This window comes from Amblyomma maculatum, chromosome 2 (genome assembly GCF_055883805.1).
Source record: "Amblyomma maculatum isolate TAMU_Amacu chromosome 2, ASM5588380v1, whole genome shotgun sequence".
Lineage (NCBI taxonomy): Eukaryota > Metazoa > Arthropoda > Arachnida > Ixodida > Ixodidae > Amblyomma > Amblyomma maculatum.
Window position 1 is genome coordinate 220,049,306 of NC_139345.1, and position 20,939 is coordinate 220,070,244.

At 46.9% G+C, this 20,939-nt stretch overlaps 1 protein-coding gene across 8 annotated transcripts in view; it reads left to right on the forward strand.

The window, feature by feature from the left end:
* LOC146201321 (uncharacterized) overlaps positions 1 to 20,939 on the forward strand; it is a 464,239-nt gene that overhangs the window by 168,587 nt on the left and 274,713 nt on the right. For all 8 annotated transcript variants that reach the window (XR_014705310.1, XR_014705311.1, XM_084595762.1 and 5 more), the window contains one exon: positions 17,987 to 18,177. Coding sequence is in view for 6 of the 8 variants with exons in the window: in XM_084595762.1 (XP_084451888.1) it covers positions 17,987 to 18,177 (191 nt within the window). In the remaining 2 variants the exon portion in view is untranslated. The remainder of the gene's footprint in view (positions 1 to 17,986; positions 18,178 to 20,939) is intronic.

A 20,939-nucleotide genomic window follows, 5' to 3' on the forward strand; every position in this document is an offset into this window, starting at 1 on the left:
GCCGCATAAAAGAAAGTGCCTTGGCTGAGTATTGCGAAGCACAGCATCGATTGGGACACCTCAGTCATTGTGACGGAGAGGAATCTGTCATCACGACTATTTCTTGAGTCACTGCACATTCAAACTACGACACATTTTAAGCCGAACACCGGGTAATCTGCCCGAGACTTACACACACTCATTACGCCATCTAAGCTGTACATAAGCCATTTCCTTTATCCATCCGCTTTCATTGTGAACAAAGGAACCGTACGGGCCCCGAAATGTCGATGTTTTTCTTTTTATTTCGGTGAGTGTTCGTTTTTCTACTAAATCTTTTGTAATAATGTCACTGTTTGTGTTGATAAATTTGCTCCTATATTTCTTGCAGGGTGTAGTTGTGGCCACTTTTGCCGAACAGTTTGCACTCTTGACTTGATAGAGCATTTTAAGAGCCTTAGCTCTTGCTACATACATTTGCCAATTTCTTGTACATTTCTCCGTCGCTCTGAGATTTACGATGGCGGCCAAGTCACGTGAGCATAGCTACAGCATAGCAAGTACAGTCGAACTCGGATATATCGAACTCGAAGGGGATCGCGAAATAGTTCGATATATCAATAATTCGATATACAGAAATCGGCTTGGGACAGCATTTAAGATGCAAAAAAACGATACCGTATTTGTCGCGTAATCAACTCACTCGCATAATGAACCCACCCGTCACTTTTGCACTCGAGAATTTGGAAAAAAAAAGCGTTAAGGCCAGCTCGCTCACATGCAAGCGACATGCGGTCTTGGCGACGAGCGGCAGCGACAGAGCAAAAAATTTCCAACTTGTTGGAACTGCGTCCCTCTGCGGTACGAGCCACAGCGGCAGCTCAAAACAAGGTTTCTGTGTCGCCGGCACTCCGTCTCATCCACAGCTCATTTCTTGGCAGCGTGCCAAGATGCTGCGCAGCGATAACGTCACGTGGTGGTGGTGTTTTATCGGTGTTTTATCTTTTTATAACTCCTGCGGCGGCGGAGAGCGAACTTGGCAGACTGCCCGTGATGGCTTGATTGCGCAAGCCTGGTTCGATTTATCAGCATGATATAGTAGCTGCAAATGCTGTTTGATGCAAAAAAGGCTAAAAGCCGGTGTCATGATCGCAGCTGACCGCGTGCTTTCGTTAATTCATACATGCAAGAATAAACGACTCCCGCAAAAAAAAAAAAAAAAAAGCCGCTTCGTAACGCCATATCTTACACTACGCCGCGCGTACAGCACAACGATAAAAATAGACGACTCTCGGGGGAAAAAAAAAAAAAAATCTGCCTCTTGTTAACTTCCGCAGGCGCCATAGCCACGTCAGCCGCTGCAAAAAAACGACTCCCGCAAAAAAAAATGCCGCTTTGTGCTGCTGCCGCGCGCAGAGAGTTCACAACACACGCTGGAGAAAGCGTCCAACGTTCTTTCTGATAACGGGCTGAGCTGGCTTGGCGCATGCGTAGCGCGTGCTACTGCGTAGCGCGTGATACTGCGAACGAAGGCCGGGAAAGAGGAAGGAGAGAGATAGCTCGGCAGAAGAATGGGCACACCCTTGCGCTTCGCTCTGTCGTGTTTTCCCCCACTCGTTCCCACCGGTTCTCTCTGGTTCAATCACACACATGGCTTGCAAACGTCACTTGCTGGCGCGCGGGAAACGATACCCGCAAGTGCGTGCGCCTTTAGGGAATGGGCGCGGTGCTGCCCTAGTTGAGCTGTCCCCTCTCATTACTGCCCCGCGTGGCTTGAAAACGTCACGCGGCAAACGGCTGAGGGTGATGCGATCGTCTTTGGGAAAGGCACGCTTTCCAGTGCGTGGTGTGGAGTTTGATATATCGAATGACTGGTGAAATTGAGTTCGATATATGACGCGGCTTTCCTATACTTTTACATGGGATTTCCAAGGGGATATTCCGTGAGTTCGATATAACCGAAATTCGATATATCCGGGTTCGATATATTCGGGTTCGACTGTAATTTCTTAGCTACCACGTGACCACCCAATGGAGTCCACCACCTGGTTCACCATGTGTGACGTCTTGATTCCCCAAGGCCCACCACCACCGCTGCATTACCTACTATACATCATCATCATTCATCATTACTTAAAGGCCCTTAAAGGCCGGACCCTTAAAGGCCCCGGGTGGGCTATTACATAAGAGGTAGGGAGGAAGCAACACCTAAAAATAACAATTGTTGATGGTTTAAACAGATGCAAAAGACAAATGCTCAAATACAAACAATTCAAATGAACGAGGCGCAATAAAATGAAGAGGAAGCAATCGGTTAGGATGCGAAATGACATGTCTGGCGTCCTTTCAATCTAGTAGGGCCACGTTCAGTTACAACATGTTCGGGAAGCTGACTCCATTCTTGAATTATGGCTGGTAGAAAAGATTTCTTAAAGGCTTTAGTTGATCTATGTAAGCGCTGGATGCTCATGGAGTTGAACAGACGAGATGATGTGTGCAGTGGTGGAACTAGTAAAGGAATCACAGAGATGGCGGCAGTTGTGGTACAGTTTATGAAACAGGCACAGGCGAGAAATGTTGCGTCTTAGGGTTAGAGGACCGATACCGAGAGATGCTTAATACTGCTGATGCTGAAGCAAAAGTCATAATTTGAAGATATTGTTATGTGGCGTACCATGCTGGCATTCAGCAAGTGAAGAAAGAAGTGTTTGGGTGTGTGGATGAAGAAGGCGCTCAGTGTTGAGTTGTGCGGCTCAGCGGCGCCCATCGATTTTAGAGTGGTGTTACCCATCGGTGCGTGATTTCCACTCGTAACATCTTTGGTGGAGGTGAAATCATCGATCCCGTACAACAGGCTGGATCTCCGCAGTGGACGCCACGTCGGTACCGTCATCATGTCCACAGACACTACCCCCTCTACGGCCGCCACCCCAACAGTTGTCATGGCTCAACCCCGGGACCCGGGCACTTTCTGCGGGACCGACGACATTGATGTGGACGACTGGTTGGCCCTCTACGAACGAGTAATCAAACACAACCGCTGGGAAGCAACGCTCATGCTGGCAAATATCATATTTTATTTGACCGGCACCGCGCGCGTCTGGTTCGAAACGCACTAAGACGAACTGACATCTTGGGACGTATGCAAACAGAAGCTTCACGACCTCTTAGGCAAACCCATTGGACGCCGTCTTGCTGCGAAGAAAGACCTGGCATCTCGCACCCAAACATCGTCCGTATCATATATTTCCTACATACAAGACGTCCTATCCCTGTGCCGAAAAGTCGACTCGGCCATGAGTGAGGAAGATAAAGTGGGCTACATACTAAAGGGTATAGCCGACGACGCTTTTTACCTTCTCTAATGCAAGGACTGTTCAACTGTGGACTCTGCTCTTCAGGTGTGCCGCCGCTTCGAGCAGGCGAAACAAAAACGCATGTCACCGTTTTGACCGCCTGCTGAACACAGCTGCCACCTCGTCCTGTACTGACCTGCCTACTCTCCGTCAGCCTTCCAACCCGACTAACTTGACATGAATCGCCCGCCGAGAACTCGAGGCCATGGCTCCCGCTGTTTCCTCCTCTCAGCTGACAGCCAACACCATTCCTATGGTATCCTTCATCCAGGCTGTTGTTCGCCAGGAGGTTGCTAACATGGGCATCTCTATTGGCCACGTCCCAGACACCATCAACTCCAATTCAGCCCCTCCTGTGATCGCTGCTGCCTCTAATTTCAGCTTTATGCCTCGATACCACTACCGCAATCCTAATGACTGGTGTACAGCTGACGATCGCCTAATCTGCTTCAACTGTTCCTGTGTTGGTCATATCTCCCGTCACTGCCGCAACCGCTGGTCCATGCCGTCACGCCCATTCTACTATGTGCATCGCAGTGGAGTCTCTGCACCGCGCCATTCCTCACCCCAACCTGACCCGTCCCATGCAGATCTTGTTCCACCTGTTCGTGTTTCCAGCCGGTCGCCTTCCTCACAAACCCGATGCTCCCGCTCTCCTCTTCCTCGTCGTAATTCTTCACCGTCCTATGCTGGTCGCTTCTCGGAAAACTAGACGATGCAGCTCCCGGAGGTGATGCTGCATTCGCGACCCGGATTGAAAAACCTCTGTTGACCTTTGCTCCACAATCTAACCTTATCGAAGCCTTTGTGGATGGTGTTCCTGTCTCTGCCTTTATTGACACTGGTGCCCAACTCTCTGTCCTCAGTTCCTCGTTTCGTCGTTGCCTGAAGTAAGTCCTGACGCCAGCAGTTTCGCCCACCGTTCGTGTCGCCAATGGCAGCCCTGCTGCCGTGCTTGGTATGTGTACCGTCCGTGTAACCATTGCTGGTCGTCACACACCAGTCTTGTTCACAGTGCTCCAGGAATGCCCCCATGACCTGATCTTTGGCCTCGACTTCTTGACCACTCACTCAGCCCTTATTGATTGCTCGACCGGCATTCTACGTCTGGACCTTCCCTTCTGCTCCGAAGACCTCTCCACGCCCCCTCGCCTCCGCTCAGCAAAATATTCCCGCCTCCCTCCGAAAGCTGATGTTTATATTCCTATATGCCCTTTCCCGCCCGTGCCCGATGGAGACTACCTGGCGTGCCCAATTACAGACGTCCTGCAGCGTCACGTCGTCCTCCCACACCTCATCGTACACGTATCTCAGAATCGCACCACTCTCCCAGTCCTAAACTTAGTTTGTTGACCCAAGTTCTCCCTGACGGAATTTCATTTGCTGAACTTTCCCCGCTGACCGACTGAAGTTTCAGCCCTAACTACCGACCCTCCTTCTGCACCTTGCACAGCCCCTACCGCTCCTATGTCGTCTCCTTTACACCGTGATCCTGTTTCCAGCATGATTACAGCCGACCTGCAACCCGATTCTGTCGACACGCTCTACAAGCTGTTACTTTCATATAGCGACATTTTTGACTTTGGGGCCCGACCTCTTGTACAAACGTTTGTTGCAGCCCACCGCATCGACATTGGCGATGCTGCTCCGGTTCACAAGCGACCGTACAGTGTCTCTCTTTCCGAGAGCCAGGTGATTCAACGTGAAGTTAGCAAGATGCTGGCCGACGACATCATTGAGCCTTCAAACAGTCCCTGGGCGTCACCTGTTGTGCTAGTCCAGAAGAAAGATGGGAGCTGGAGATTCTGCGTCGATTATCGCCACCTCAGCAAGTTGACCAGAAAAGACGTGTACCCTCTTCTGCGCATCGACGATGTTCTTGATTGCTTACATGGAATGCCCGCTACTTTTCCTCCATCGACCTTCACTCTGGCTACTGACAAATCTCTGTCGATGAACGCGACTGCGAAATAACTTCATTTATCACTTCTGATTGCCTCTACCAATTTAAAGTCATACCTTTTGGCCTATGTAACGCCCCTGCAACTTTCGAACGGATGATGGACTTGTTGCTGCGTGGCTTCAAGTGGACGACTTGTCCTTGTTACTTAGATGACGTCATTGTTTTTCTCGTCGCCTTATGACAGCCACCTCTCTCGCCTTTCTACCATTCTCGAGCTATTCCGCCACGCCGGCCTTCAACTCAACTCGAAGAAATGCAGTTTTGGCCATCGGTAAATCAAAGTTTTTGGCCACTTAGTGAATGCTGCTGGTGTTCAGCCTGACCCTGGTAAGATCCGTGCCGTTCGTACTTTTCCCACACCACGTTCATTACTGATGTTCGAAGTTTTCTTAGCTTGTGTTCATATTTTCGTCGTTTCGTCCGGAACTTCGCAGCCCTTGCTCGCCCTCTCACTGTCCTACTGAAAAAAGATGCACCTTTCTCTTGGGGCCCTGACCAAGCTGCAGCTTTGTCCGAACTTATCGTTGTTCTCACCAATCCACCCGTCTTGGCCCATTTCAACCCTTTGGCCCCTACCGAACTCCGCTCTGACGCCAGTGGTCACGGCATTGGAGCTATCCTCGCTCAACGACACCACGACCGCACCAGAGTGATTGCATATTTATTTATTTATTTATTCAAGTTACTCACAGGCCCCTTCAACATGGGAGCATTGTGTGAGTGGGGCAGTACATACATGAAGTTATAAACAGAGCAAAAACAACGATTTGAGAGAAGCGTTATACAATAGTTAGCAAGAAGTACCGAGCAGAATACACTTAAAATTTTTCCCCGCTTTTTATCCCTCCCTTTAAGATAAAAACACAAGTTATACATTGGTGATTATTATACAATATATAATAACTATACAATGTTCAAAATGTGGCAATAGGGAAAGGAACACAATCCGGCACTGTGTTTAAAAGAGTATAATTTTGTTCATATTAGACAGTAGTAAAAGTGATTTTCCGTAAGAGCACATAAAAGCATGACATTGGGTGAGGATCGTGGTTATCATATCTCGAAACATGGCAGGATTTCTGGTGTTAGTAACATCGTCAAGACGGCTGTTCGAATGATTTATGGCACGCGGAAGGGAAGACATCTTAAACGTTTTAGTACGACCAAAAATACGCGCAAAGCTGCTATGATTGTGGCGACGATGGGATGTACGAGATGGCCGTGATAAAGGTAATGCATGGCTGTGAGGACTGAAAACCATTTTATGAAATAAGCAAAGAAGTGCTACTGTACGACGGGATTCTAAAGACGCAAGTGATAGCGATAACTTGATGTTAGTGACGCTGGAATGACGGTTATAATCACGAGTGATGAAGCGTGCAGCACGGTTCTGTATAGATTCAAGACTGTGTGTTAGATGTATTTGGTGAGGTGACCAAATGGGCAAAGCAAATTCAAGCTGTGGGCGGACAAACTAGTAGTGTGGCGGGTAAGCTAGTTTTCGAGTGTCAGATGGCGCGTCATGAAAATTACGTTTTAAGTATCCGAGGGTTCGTGAAGCCTTAACTGTTATTTTATTAACGTTTGTCGACCAAGAAAGGTTTGGAGTTAGGTAAATACCGAGATATTTGTATGAAGGCACTGCAGTGATTTGGTTGCTGTTGAGGGAGTAGGTGAAAAGGGAATTTGATAGTTTGCGGCTGAAAGTCATTAATTTATACTTGTCAGTGTTAACCGTCATTTGCCACATAGAGCACCAATTTGTTATATGGTCGAGATCTGTCTGTAGAACAAGATGATCGGCTGGATTAGAAATATTACGGTAGATAATACAGTCATCAGCAAATAAACGGATGTTAGAGGTAATGTTGGTTGGCAGATCGTTAAAACATATTAGAAATAACAATGGGCCCAGAACACTGCCCTGGGGAACACTGGACGATACCTCACTACCGGACGATACCGGATGATACCAGCCGCCTATTGTCTAGGGCAGAACAAAATTACTCTATCACAGAGAGGGAGTGCCTAGCTCTTGTTTGGGCTATTGCGAGATTCCACCCTTATTTGGATGCCGCTTTGGAAGACCCTTTACTGTTATCACTGACCACCATGCCTTGTGCTGGCCATCTTCATTCAAGGACCCTACTGGACGTTTGGGAGGCTGGGCGTTAAGATTGCAAGAATACACCTTTTCCTTGGTTTGTAAGTCTGGTCGCCTTCACCGAGAGGCAGACTGCTGTCCCTCCACCCTGTCGGTCCTCCCAGTTCTACGGCTTGTGACATTGACGCATGTGTCCTGTCTTCCTCGGCCTTTTCTCACATAGCCTAAGAACAGCGCTTGGACTCCGCACTCCGGTCTATCATCAACCGTCTGACTACCGGCCAGTCTCATACCGCCCTCACCATGTTCGTACTTCAAGGGGACGCACTATACCGCCGCAATATGCGACCTGACAGCGCTGAGCGCTTGCTAGTCGTTCTGAAACATCTGCGCTCCACTATCTTGGAACAATTTCATGATGCTCCCACTGCTGGACATCTTGGCGTGTCTCGTACGTATGACAGCATGCACCGACGTTTTTACTGGCCGGGTCTCTATCGCTCAGTTCAGCATTATGTGGCCGCATGTGAGCTGTGCCAGCGTCGGAAACAACCATCTGTATTGCCATCAGGACACCTGCAGCCAATATCCATCCCGACTGACCCACTTTTTCCGTGTTGGTGTTGATTTGCTTGGACCCTTCCCGGTCTCTGCGTTGGGCAACGAATGGATTGCCATAGCGACCGACTATGCTACGCATTACGCCATTACCCACGCGATCCCGACTAGCTGCGCTACAGATGTACGACGTGATACAACACGGTGCCCCTCGTGAACTGCTCACGGATCGTGGTCACTGCTTCCTCTCCAGAGTGGTTGACGAGCTACTTCGTGTGTGCACCGTCCGCCACAAATTTACCACCGCCTATCATTCTCAGACCAACGGCCTCACAGAACGCTTCAACCGGACGCTCAAAGATATGTTATCAATGTATGTCTCTGGTGACCATCGGGATTGGGACATTAATCTACCCTTTGTAACATTTGCCTATAACTCTTCACGTCATACCGCTGGCTACTCTTCCTTTTACCTGCTCTTTGGCCGACACCCATTACCCCCCTTTGATACATCGCTACCCACTACTGACGGCGTCACTAGTACCTACGCTCGTGATGCCATATCCTGCACTAGTGATGCTCGCCACATTGCATGCGACGGGCTCTTTGCCTCCCAAGGCTCCCTGCAATCCCGTAATAACAGTTGCCATCGCGATGTGCACTATGCCCCAGGCTCTCTCATTCTGCTCTGGCTCCCATCACGCTGGGTGGGCTTGTGTGAAAATCTTCTACCACGCTACACAGGCCCCTACCGTATTTTGTGCCGAGTCACCGACGTCACATACGAAATCGAACCTTTGAACCTGAAGTCTTTGCACCACGAGCTTCCGACATTGTGCACGGGACACGACTCAAGCCGTATTATTCATGCGCTGCTTCGTTTACCTAGAACGCACCGGGACTGTGCTTCTGCGGCGGGGGTAATGTTATGTGGCATACCATGCTGGCCAAGATACTTTGTTGGGCGAGTTGGTACTTATTCATTATTAATTCATTATTCATTATCAAGGGCTTAGGCATAGTTGTGAGTCAGCGCTTGTACTGTGGTTTTTTATCTTGTCCTTTGTCTTCGTGTTCGCGCTGTTTATATTAATAATGAATACCATGCTGGCATTCAGCAAGTGAAGAAAGAAGTGTCTTGGTGTGGGATCTTGGTGTGATCTCAATTTGAGATCTTAAATCTTATGTTTTTGTTTAGTTGACAATTACTTTAATGCACTAATTCAGTTTGCGTAGGACATTTGGCAGTACACACTGAACCCTGGCCAATCCCTCTTCGTGGGTATGGGCCCTATATTCAAGGCAGAAGAAGAAGACAATGCTCAGTGTTGAGTTGTGGGGCTAAGCGGTGCCCATCGATTTCAGAGTGGTGTTACCCGTCGGCGCCCACTCGTAACAATATAAAATGGGCAGCATGGTTCTGGATGGAATCAATATCGTTAATTAAGTACATCTGATGGGGGACCAAATTGTGAAGGCATATTCGAGCTTCGGGCGAATGAAGGTTTCGTACGCAAGTTTGCGAATGTATGGCAGTTGCAAATGGATGCAAATGAAGCCTAGAGTTGTCAAAGTGTCAGCAGCTAGTTTTGGGATATGCTCATTTTATGTTAGTTTATTGCTGATTAGGACGCCGAGATACCTGTAACAAGCCCAGCTTGGAGTCTTGCTATGATACCTGTAAGATTCAGCCTGTGATATAACAGTTGCCTTTAGTGAATATGTATAGGAAATAGAACGTTTACGCGAGACCTGCATGAATTTACATTTGGTTACATTCAGTTTCATCATCCAGTATGAATACGTTTCAATTTTACATAAGTCATTTTGAAGGGTTTCTTTGCCATCGTGAGAAGAAATGCGACGGTATAACACACAGTCGTCAGCAAACAGACGGATGGATGGTGCTGTGCCAGAAGGGAGGGCATTTATGAAGATAAGGAATAGCAAGGGCCCAAACACGGATCCTTGCGGCACGCCCAAGATTACCTCATGAGTGGCGGAATGGTACCCTCTAATGACTGTGTATTGAAAGTGGTTCATGAGGAAATAGTTAATCTAGGATAAAGTCAGTGGATCAATACAAAGGCATAAAAGATTAAACATCAGTCTTTGGTGGGGGATGCGATCGAATGCCTTGGAAAAGTGCAGGAATATGACGTCGGTTTGGAAGAAAAGGCCAATAGTGAATTCAAAGAGTTGGGTCTCTCATGAAAGACAGGGGCAGAAGCCGTGTTGATTCTGAAAGAAAAATCAGTTATTAACAAGGTGGCTTGCAACTTGTGAGTAAATGATGTGTTCCATGACCATACAGGCTATGCAAGCTAATGAAATTGGGTGATAATTGGATGGATTCGAGCTGTTTTTTGTTTTGAGCACTGGGGTACTCTTAGTTTCCAGTCATTTGGAATCGAACTGTGAACTAATGACTGGTTAAATATAATCTGTAGGCTGGAAATAACCTTTGTGGACTTAAGCACCTTCGCAGGGATATTGTCAGGGCCAGGGCTACTTGACAGCTTTAAACTGTCGATCAATTTTGTGATTCCTTCAGAATTGATATGAATGGTGGGCTTCTGAGCAAAGTTTAAAGGAGATAGGATGGGAGTGTTCAGGACAGGTTCATGCGTGGAAATAGAAGAGAAGTATGAATTTATGACATCAGAGCGCTGATCATTCAGCACTGGAAGCTGTTTTGATTAAATAAGGAAATGTTATGGCTTTTACAACGCATAGGAACAAGTATATTCCAAAATTTTTGGGTGGTAGAGAGGATGCTGAGTAGGTCCTGGGGTTGAAACTTCTTCTTTGATCTTCTCAAAGCTTTGCATATTCCTTCAGTCAAGTAAAACATTTTTCCCATTAAAGTTCACAATCTGATGTCTTCGCTGCATGAAAAAGGTTTTTTTTTCTTTTGGAATAGCTTTCTCAAAGCGTTCGAATAGAGTCGAGTCCACTTATAACAATATTCAGGTGCCACGAAAATTTTATTGCTATAACCGATAATTATAATGAATTTGTTGCACGAAAAAAAGCGTAAAACTGCAAAGAGGGGTCACGGACGGCAGTGACATGCGAGCTCCGCGGAGCCATCGTTTTGCTGGCCCTGAAAGGAGCCTTGTAAAAAATACGAGAAGGTTGTCGCGGCTGCCTCTCAGCTTGAGGAACTCCGAAGAAATGCTGGGGTGAAATCGCCCCAAGCATCTCACCATATACTTGGCTTGCACGAGAAAACCCCATGTCTGTCAGCGTTGCTTGCCTCACGCAAAGCTTGCCGACATCCTTCTCCATGACATCCAAGTACTCTACATAATACAGTGGAATATTCCTCATGAAAACGAAGCCCCAGAGAGACGGAACCAACTGCAGGGCCTCCTGCGAGGACAACGTTGAGGCAACCTGCCCTAACCAGTTATCGCTGCAGCCGTTGCCGTCAATGTCGTCACTGTCTGATTAAAGCACGTTCACGACGTGAACCTCATCGGTGAGAAGTTCTGACGTTACTAATCGTCGTCCTCATGCAGAAACTGAAGCATCCTCATCGACCCGGACTAAAGTTCTGGCATCACTTCATCGGTGGGAACTTTGTAGGCTTCCTCAGAGTCACTCCTGCCTCGGAAAAAGCTTGCTTTCCTAAAGCAGTTCCGCACCGTAGAAGCGCCAACTTCGCACCATGCACCAAATATAAACTGCACGGGCATCAGCAGATTGATTTTCAAGTCTGGTTGCTCCCTGCTTCTTGTGCACGGCCATGTCCATCAAGAAGGCTAACTTTCTCACGATGCGGCGACAATACATCACCTTAAAATTGACGATCACGCCGGGGTCCATGGGCTGCAAGCCTGCCGTCGTGTTCGGAGGCACGAAAAAAACTTCTACATTTGAGAGCTTGGACATGGAGTGGTGGGCACTGCAATTATCCAGGACGAGCGCCACCTTCCTCTTCGATCGCTTGATGCACTGATTTAAATCTAACCGCCACTCGCAAGAAAGTTATCGCGTCGTCCATGCCTTGCGATTGTTATGGTAACGTACTGGTATCCTGGCAGCACTGTGGAAGCAGGGGGAATTTTGACTTCCCAGTGGCAAATGCGGGGCACTCGTCGCTCCCGTCCATGTTTGCGCACAAAAACACTGAGGCACAGCTTGCTATTTTTGGCGCCCTTGCATGTGTCTCCTCTCAGGGCATGCGTCCTGAAGGGCGACATCAAAAAAAAAACAGCCCCGTTTCGTCGTCATTGTATACGTCGGTGTCACCGTAGTCATCGAGAGTGCGGGGCAGTGTTTCCTGCAGCCACTTCTCCTTCGCCTCCACTTCAAGCAAAGCTCCCTCGCTGATGGCAGCTTTGTATACAATGCTGTACCTCTCTTTGAAGCACTATCCAGCTGCCACCTGGCTGGAAGTCCACATTGTTAATCAGTAGGGCAAACTGCTTCGCCTTTGTGGCCAGATTCGGCCTGGTAATAGGCAAGTTCTGGGCACGGGCTCCAAGAAACCACTTGTAGAGGGCCTCCTCCACCTCTTTATAGGCACCTGGTCGAACGCGTTTGCACCCACTATCAAGCAAGCACTTTTCTTTGTCGAACTTCTCAGCGGATCGGATGATCGTCGACACCTTCGGTTGCGATAGTGCATACTTCTTAACCAAGTCAACACTTTGTTATTGTCCTTGTAGTCCTTCACGATACTGCACTTCGTCTCCAAGTCAATAGCAGTGCGCTTTCTGTTCACTGGCAACGTCATCCGATATTCAGCGGGCGGATCAGCCATCTTCCGTTTCAGTGGCAATTCAAACGAGATAGAGAAACCATGTGGCCAGGAACGACTTTGACACAATCAACTAACACAAATAACCAAATCCTTAGGCAGAACTACGCAGAATGAGGGGCGAGTGAGCAAATAAGCGCTGTCGGTGCATTGGTGAAGTCCATGCGTATTTCGGAGAGTGGTGCGGCGTAGAGCTATGGGCGCAGCCCATTAGGGTTCGGAGGGTTGGAAAGGCGACGGGATAGATATGTGCGAGGCTGGCGATGCGAAGAAGGCCGGAAAACAGGTTCTATATTATGAGCATGATGTGGGGAGGGTGCAGCAGCTGGAATTTTTTTCTTTTCAAGGATTTCGCATTCACTACCTTTGGCACGAACACTCAGCAGCCAGACTTCATTGTTATAACCGATAATGTGGGAAAGGGGCATTGTAGTAAGCGGGTTATTTTACCATAGAAAACTTACAAAAGTGGATGGTGCAGCAGCTTTTCATTGTTGTAACTGATATACTGTTAAAACCGGTATCGTTATAAGTGGGTTCGAATGTACCAGTGTTCTTCTGTATTAGCACGAATAGAGACGAGAGGGATGTAATTATGAATCAGTGGTAAGCGTTATAAGTGGGTTCGAATGTACCAGTGTTCTTCTGTATTAGCACGAATAGAGACGAGAGGGATGTAATTATGAATCAGTGGTAAGAGTTAGTGCTTATATAACAACCAGTTTTCATTCACAGATTTTAGGGAAGCAGTTTCTCGAAAGGAATGATGAAATATTTCTAACTTTTTGTTTATGCCAGACCCGTCTGCCCACTTGTAGTCTCATATGTGTTTTATGGATTGCTGTCGGACAGAGGTGTGGAGGGATAAGTCGAACAGCTGCATTTCGTGATCGCTCACACCACTGACACATTGCACTGACTGTATCAGATTGGGATTGGTGGAAAAGACTAGATCCAGTGTGTTGTTATTACGAGTTGGCATGCTTACAGTTTGGGCAACATTAAATATAAGAGCGAGGTCAATAAAATCCTTGGAATGGCGGCAGGATGCAGATAAGCTCATCCAATCAATATTGGGAAAGTTAAAATCACCACAAAGAATATAATTGGCGTTAGGAAAGCGAAAATTCAAATTCAGAAAACGGATCTGTACTATTCTCTTTCTCAAGACAGTGTTTTGCATTGTGTATGCAAAGGCATAACGAAGGACAACAATAAGCTTGCATTTACAGGCAAGCGTGGGATATCTATAGACAGTTTTCTAGAATTTCTGCATTTTTGTCTATGCTCCCTGTTCGTTGGCTGGGACTATTTATCCAAAAAACCGGAGTTTGTATTGGTTCAAGTGTAGCCCCGATTCTATGCGAAATTTTTGTGAACTATGTGTACAGGGAAATATGGGAGAGGCCTTCGCCCTGCAGTGGGTATAGTCAGGCTGATGATGATGTTGATGATGTGTACAAATCTCTGGAACTTGCTTTGGTTGGGCTTCATGAAAAGACATTTAGATTTGTAGATGATTGCTTGATTTTTTACGGATCGGTCGTTTTTCAACGGCAAAATTGTAAATATTTGGAAAGTGTTTAAGGAATGTGGTTCCAGGCTGAAATTCACATTTGAGACAGCCAAAGACAATTTATACTACACTTTTTAGATATTCAAATAAAAATGAATAAACATCCTATTTGCTGGTGTTGCAACGCCAGGTCCATGAAGCCGATCCTGTTTCAACTGTAGCAAAATTATGCTTCAAAAATGCATTGAAGAAGTCATATTTCCACATGATGGACAGCAGTTTCGAAGCTCAGGTCACCAAACTGAGGCAAGCAGCCTACCCGCAACAATGTTAGCACACGTCTCCGGAGAACTGGTTAAAGGAGTGAAACTAACACAAACAACCCCTATCCGGCAAAACAGAAATAAGAAGAAATTTTTAGTTATCCCGTATATTAATCTCCTCTCGTATGGTCTGAAAAATATGGCAAAGCGATATCAGGTGGATGTGTTTCTATCTGCTCCGATGAGATCAGCACGGATATGCCCATTTGTGCATCGTAAGCTCGAAGCTCCGAACAGTGTTGGTCGTGAGGGCTGCACTACACGTCATGAAGCCCACGTTGAATGCACCAAAGGCATCATGTATCAGTTTGACCTCTCCTGCGGCGCCAACTACATAAGGCGAACAGGAAGATGTCTCAACACAAGCCTTCAAGAGCACAGCAACACGCCCGTAACAGACGAGAATTAGCTGCCCACTGTCTCACGTGCAAGGGGTGCTCTCGTTTGTTCAGATCAACGAAAATATTGTATCGCCACTTCAATTAGACAACGCGAGAGGTAGTTGAATCCTTTTACATTGCAAAACATCAGGACATGTGTATCAGCAAACCGAACATACATCTAAACAAGATTGAGATTGCATATCTATAGAGAAGATGAGGTGGCTTACCTTTTCACATACTTTTCTTATTCATAGCTTTTTTTGCACTTTTAAGCCTTTCCTTCCTCTTTTCAGTGATTTCTTTTGCCCATGTGTACAAGTAGTCTACTATGGCGAATAAAATTTTAGTTGAGAGTCAGCGCTTGTCCTGCGTCGTCCTTAGTCCCAGTCTTTTTCACACTGTTTGATATGGATAGATACCAACTCGCCCATATCGCTCTACTTCTACAATCAAAGCGATATTGCGATATTCATCGAAATATGATTGACTCCAGACATAGTAATGATGAACTGCTTGATTAAAGGTCAACAATAATGATATTGTTGTTAACATTCCTGTGAAAATTAGACTTTATGCTGATGATTGTGTTATTTATACAGGAGTGTCTCCGATCAACTACTACTTAATAGTTTGTTGCAAACCGTTTTCGCATGGTATGAAGAATGGCAAATGTTTATTAACTTTGAAAAAAACTGTACTAATGAGAATCACTCACATAGAGAAAGTCTTACCCTTCGATTATTGTATTAACCGCATGACAGTGACTGAAGTAGCAGAATATAAATATCTAGGGCTCTGGGTCACCAACAATCTTAGTTGGAATAAACATATTTACTTAATTATGTGTAACACTTTTCCTAAACTCTTTTTCTTGAGACGGGCATTGCGGTTTTCTACCCCATCTGTACGCCTGCTTGTTTACAAATGTATTGTTCTGCCTACCTTAGATTATGCTGCTATCATTTGGGACTCCTTCACACAAACTAACATGAATAAATTGGAGAAGGTTCAAAAGAGGGCGGCACGATACATATACAGTCGAACCCGGATATATCGAACTCGAAGGGGATCGCGAAATAGTTCGATATATCGATATTTCGATATACAGAAATCGGCTTGTGACGGCACTTACGATGCGAAAAAACGATACCGTATTTGTCGCGTAATCAACCCACTTGCATAATGAACCCATCCTCCACTTTTGCACCCGGGAATTTGAAGAAAAAAAAATGCGTAAAGGCCAGCTCGCTCACATGCAAGCGATTGAGCGATCTCAGCTACGAGCGGCAGCGACAGAGCGAAAAATTTCAAACTTGTTGGAACTGCGTCCCTCTCGCCACTCGAGCCACCGCGGCAGCTCAAAACAAGGTTTCTGTGTCGCCGCGGCAGAAATCGCGAGCGTTTTCGCTTGCATGTCGATGGCGCGCGTCACTCTGTTTCGGTGGTCTCATAAACAGCTCATTTCTTGGCAGCGTGCCAAGATGCTGCGCAGCGATAACGTCCGGGCGCGTTTATCTTTTGATAGCTCCTGCGATGGCAGGGAGCGAACTTGGCAGAGTGCCCGTGATGGCTTGATTGCACAAGCCACGCCGCGCTTGGGGCGGGCGCCATGATCGCAGCAGCTGACCGCGTGCTTTCGTTGATTCATACATGCAGGATAAACGACTCCCGCAAGAAAATAAAAAAAAAATAAAAAAAATAAAATACTGCCGCCGCTTAACGTCCGAACAGCACAACAATAAGAAAGGATGACTCTAAAAAAAAAACAAAAAAAAAACAAAGAGAGCTGCCGCTTCTTAACGTCCGCAGGCGCCATAGCCACGTCAGGTGCCACGCGCAGAGGGTTCGCAACACACGCTGGAGAAAGCATCCGACGTCTGTCTGAAAACGGGCTTCGCATGTGTAGCGCGTGCTGAAAAAGAGAGATAGCTCGGCAAAAGAATGGGCACACCCACGCACATGGCTTGCAAATGTCATGTGTTTGCGCGCGGGAAACGATAACTGCAGATGCGCACGCCTTTGGGGAATGGCCGCATCCCAGACCAGCCGTCGCTGAACTGTTCCTTCTCATTCCTTCCGCGTATGGCTTGAAAACGTCAAGTGGCAAACAGCCAAAGGTAATGCGATCGTCTCTGGGGATGGCACACTTTCCAGTGCGGGGTGCGGAGTTCGATATATTGAACGACAAGTGAAATTAAGTTCGATATATATGACGCAGCTTTCCTATACTTTTACATGGGATTTTCAAGGGGATATTCCGTGAGTTCGATATAACCAAAATTCGATATATCCGGGTTCGATATAACCGGGTTTGACTGTATAACAATTACCGACATACATCAGTAACACATCTTTTAATTCAAGCTGGCCTTCCGACAATAACTGAGCGAAGTTGTTGTGCACGGCTTAAATTTATTTACCAATTAATATATATTCAATCGACAATGACACCAGCTAACTTTAACTCCTTTTCGTGTTTGAATTAACTGCTTTAAATACTCATTCCTTCCACGAAATATTTCCGACTGGAGTAACGTCTAACAATGAAGGGCTGTAGCAGTCACTGACATTCCCACAACATATTTTCTCTTATTTACCTTACAGCTCTGTTACTTTTGTATGAAAAAATTTTTTTTTATACGTGGGTCTTTGTCTTGTTTCTTTTCTGTTGTATATTGAGAGTTTTCATTATGTTTGTATTATTTCATTGTTACATTTTTGTTGTCACACTTGCTGTGTACGTCATGCCTTGCAACGGTTTCCTGGACTTTGTCAAGCTGCTCTAGCAGCTTTTATCCAGGAAACCTTCCAGCAAAATCGTGAAAATAAATAAACTGAAAGTGATATCATCTAGTTTTTTATTTTTTTATTGCATTCGTAAGTGGCATAACTTGAGACAGTGGTCATGGGACAATGGTGTAACTTGAGTTGGGGGCTTCAGTGTGGGGTGGAAGGAGACTCTAGTTGCAGTGCCTCTTGCCGTGGTGCACCGGGCAGCAGAAGCATGGGAGGTGTAATAACCGTGGTGCAATGCAGGAAGGGGGGGGCCTGGAGTCCCGGCTCTTCGTGGTGTCCCAGTGGCAGGAGGACCTTGGCCAGCTCCGCCGTGACCTGGGCCAGCTGCGCGAGGCCGTGTTTGCCGACCTCTCTAGCCTGGGTGGGGCACTCAAGGCGGCCCAAGAGGCAGCCACACAGCAGCAGGACAACCAGGGTGACTCTATGGACAGGTGCGTGCATGCTCTTAATTAGTGACACTGCTGAGTACCAGCCTTTTCTATTGCTTTATTCTCACTTTGTTCTGCTTGAGAAAAATGGGTTTTGGAGGCAGCAGTCGAGATCTCGCTCCGCAGGTGGATGGAGAAGGCTTTGGGAGAGCTGCATTTTCCCCTTAAACTTATAAGAGAAACAGCAGTCACTCTGCTGAGAAATTATTATCCAAGTCGGTGGTCTGCTTGATCTTATTCTGCTAATTTTCTATTCCTCATAGCTGATTTTATTTTGGGACGTTAAACCTCATGTAATACACTTATTCTATTTGGGTCAGAGTGGTCTTCTGTGTGTGTTGGATAATCCAGGAAATAACACTGCCAGAGATCGTCAAGACCCTAGCCACACTAGGGTTTCCAGAGCGGGAGCACGTGCTGTCCATAGAGAGGGGTGGCCCTCTCCACGTGACTACCGCTGCAGTCAGGGGCACCGTCAATGTCTTGGGGAAGACGGCGGAAAGAACCCAATCAGTGTGTGGTTTGGCGTTGTTTGTTATGTGTGTTTTATGTAGTTTGCTACATATGCTGCGTACTGCAAAGATACCATCAACGTGAAAGGAAAAAGTCTGAAAGATGGTGCTACGTTTCTGGGTGCGACTAGGGATATACTAGGTAGAAGGAAAGGAAGAAGATGGTTTGCATGGTATGAAGAAGAACTGAACAAGGGTAAATGGGGTACGCCTCAGTTCGCAGATGAGCCAACGTTTCAACAAGTGGACTTGTCTTCGTCTGAGCAAGTCATGTCTAGATGGCTTCTTTTTTCATGTACCGACTTGTTGAGATCACTTTGACGGAAGGCTGACTATGCGCATCTACTTGCTTTAAAAATAACTGAGTGAAATAAGGATTCAACAGCTTGGGCCAACGTCTAGCGCTTCCAGTAGTTCGGGCACAGCAGGATAGAATTGCAAGCTGCAGGGCACAGCTTCAGCGCGATAGGTGTCGGAGCTGCGGAAGTGGTGCCAAGGATATCTAGCAGGTTAGAAACCCAAGGATCTTGTCGTTGCTCAGAAGGCCTATCCTCAATGGTGAGCGCTGTCAAGGATCCTTGAGGAGGGGATGACGAGTCAGGCGAGCGCACCGGTGACTGAGAAAGAGCGTCGGCATCAGAGTGCTTGTGGCCAGAGCAGTACACTACACGGATGTTGTATTCCTGAAGCCTGAGAGTACAGCGACCGAGACGGCCAGACAAATCCTTGAGAGACGTGAGCCAGCAGAGAGCGTGATGATTCGTAACTACCTGTAAGGAGTGGCCATATAAGTAAGGGCAGAACTTCGTTATAGCCCACGTGATAGTTAAGCGCTCCTTTTCGGTAACGGAGTAATTGGACTTTGCTTTGGTAAGAGCACAGTTTGTGTAGGCGACAGCGTATTCGGAGAAGCCAGGAAGCTCTGGGGCGAGGATGGTGCCGAGGCTGACACCACTGGAATTTGTGTGAAGTTCTGTAGGGGCAGCAGGGTCGTGATGGCGAAGGATTGGCAGTGACGTCAGAACATGGTGCAGCGTCGCAAATGCATCATCGCAGGCTAGCGACCAAGAGGAGAGGTTAGGGGTGCCTTTCTGAAATTCTGTAAGGGGGGCTATGATGGATGCGAAATTTTGAGCAAAACGACGAAAGTACGAGCAGAGGCCCACAAAGCTTTAAAGTTGTTTTAAAGAGGTCAGTTTTGGGAAGTCAGCAACGGCGCGCAGCTTCTCAGGATCAGGCAGAACTCTATCTTTGCACACAGCGTGTCTGAGTATTGTGAGCTGGCGAGCACCAAAGCGGCACTTTTTGAGGTTCAGTTGAAGACCGGCGCGGGCTAGGCATGTGAAGACCTGGCGAAGTCTAGTCAGGTGGGTGGGAAAGTCGTTGAAAAGATGACGATATCATCCAGGTAGCATAAACAGATATTCCATTTTAGGCCATGCTGTATGGTGTCTATTAATCTTTAAAATGTGGCTGGGGCATTATGGAGTCCGAATGGCATAACGTTAAATACGTATAGTCCGTCTGGGGTAATAAAGGCGGTCTTCACACGATCCGTCGCTGCCAAATCGAGGGAGGAAAAAAATTCTGCGCCTTGCAAGCAGTCTAGGGCATCGTTGATTCGTGGGAGGGGGTACGCATCTCGATGAGCAATTTTGTTAAGGTGGCGATAATCAACACAAAATTGTATTGAGCCATCCTCCTTCTTAACTAGGACCATAGGAGACGACCATGGACTACAGGATTCTCTAATTACCCCGCACTTCCACCAAGTGAAATCAGGATTTAACAGCTTGGGCCAACGTCTAGCGCTGCCAGTAGTTTGAGCACAGCAAGATAGAATTGCCAGCCGCAAGGCACAGCTTCAGCGCGAGATGTGGCCGCCGGAGACAAGCGATAACGATGGCAATGCTGTGACACTGTATGTCCTTTGACTTCCTTACAGATTTAATAACAAACAAAACTAAAGTGTAGTGGGTGTATTGGTGTGCTGTACGTCTCCCACCTCTACATTTGCGTTTTGATGGCATCAGTCAAGCAAAACGCAAATTTTTCTTTTCTAGAGTTGTCTGTCAGCAGGTATATCCAGCGTGAATTCAATCGCATTGCGAAAGATAATGAGGTCATAATACCGCGCAACGCTCCAGTACAAATATTAAAAGAGAGGGTTTCCTCACCTGCCGCATTTCCAAAGGACAAAAGTGGACAAACATCTCTAAGAAGTATGTTCCTTCAAAGAAGACACAAACAGAA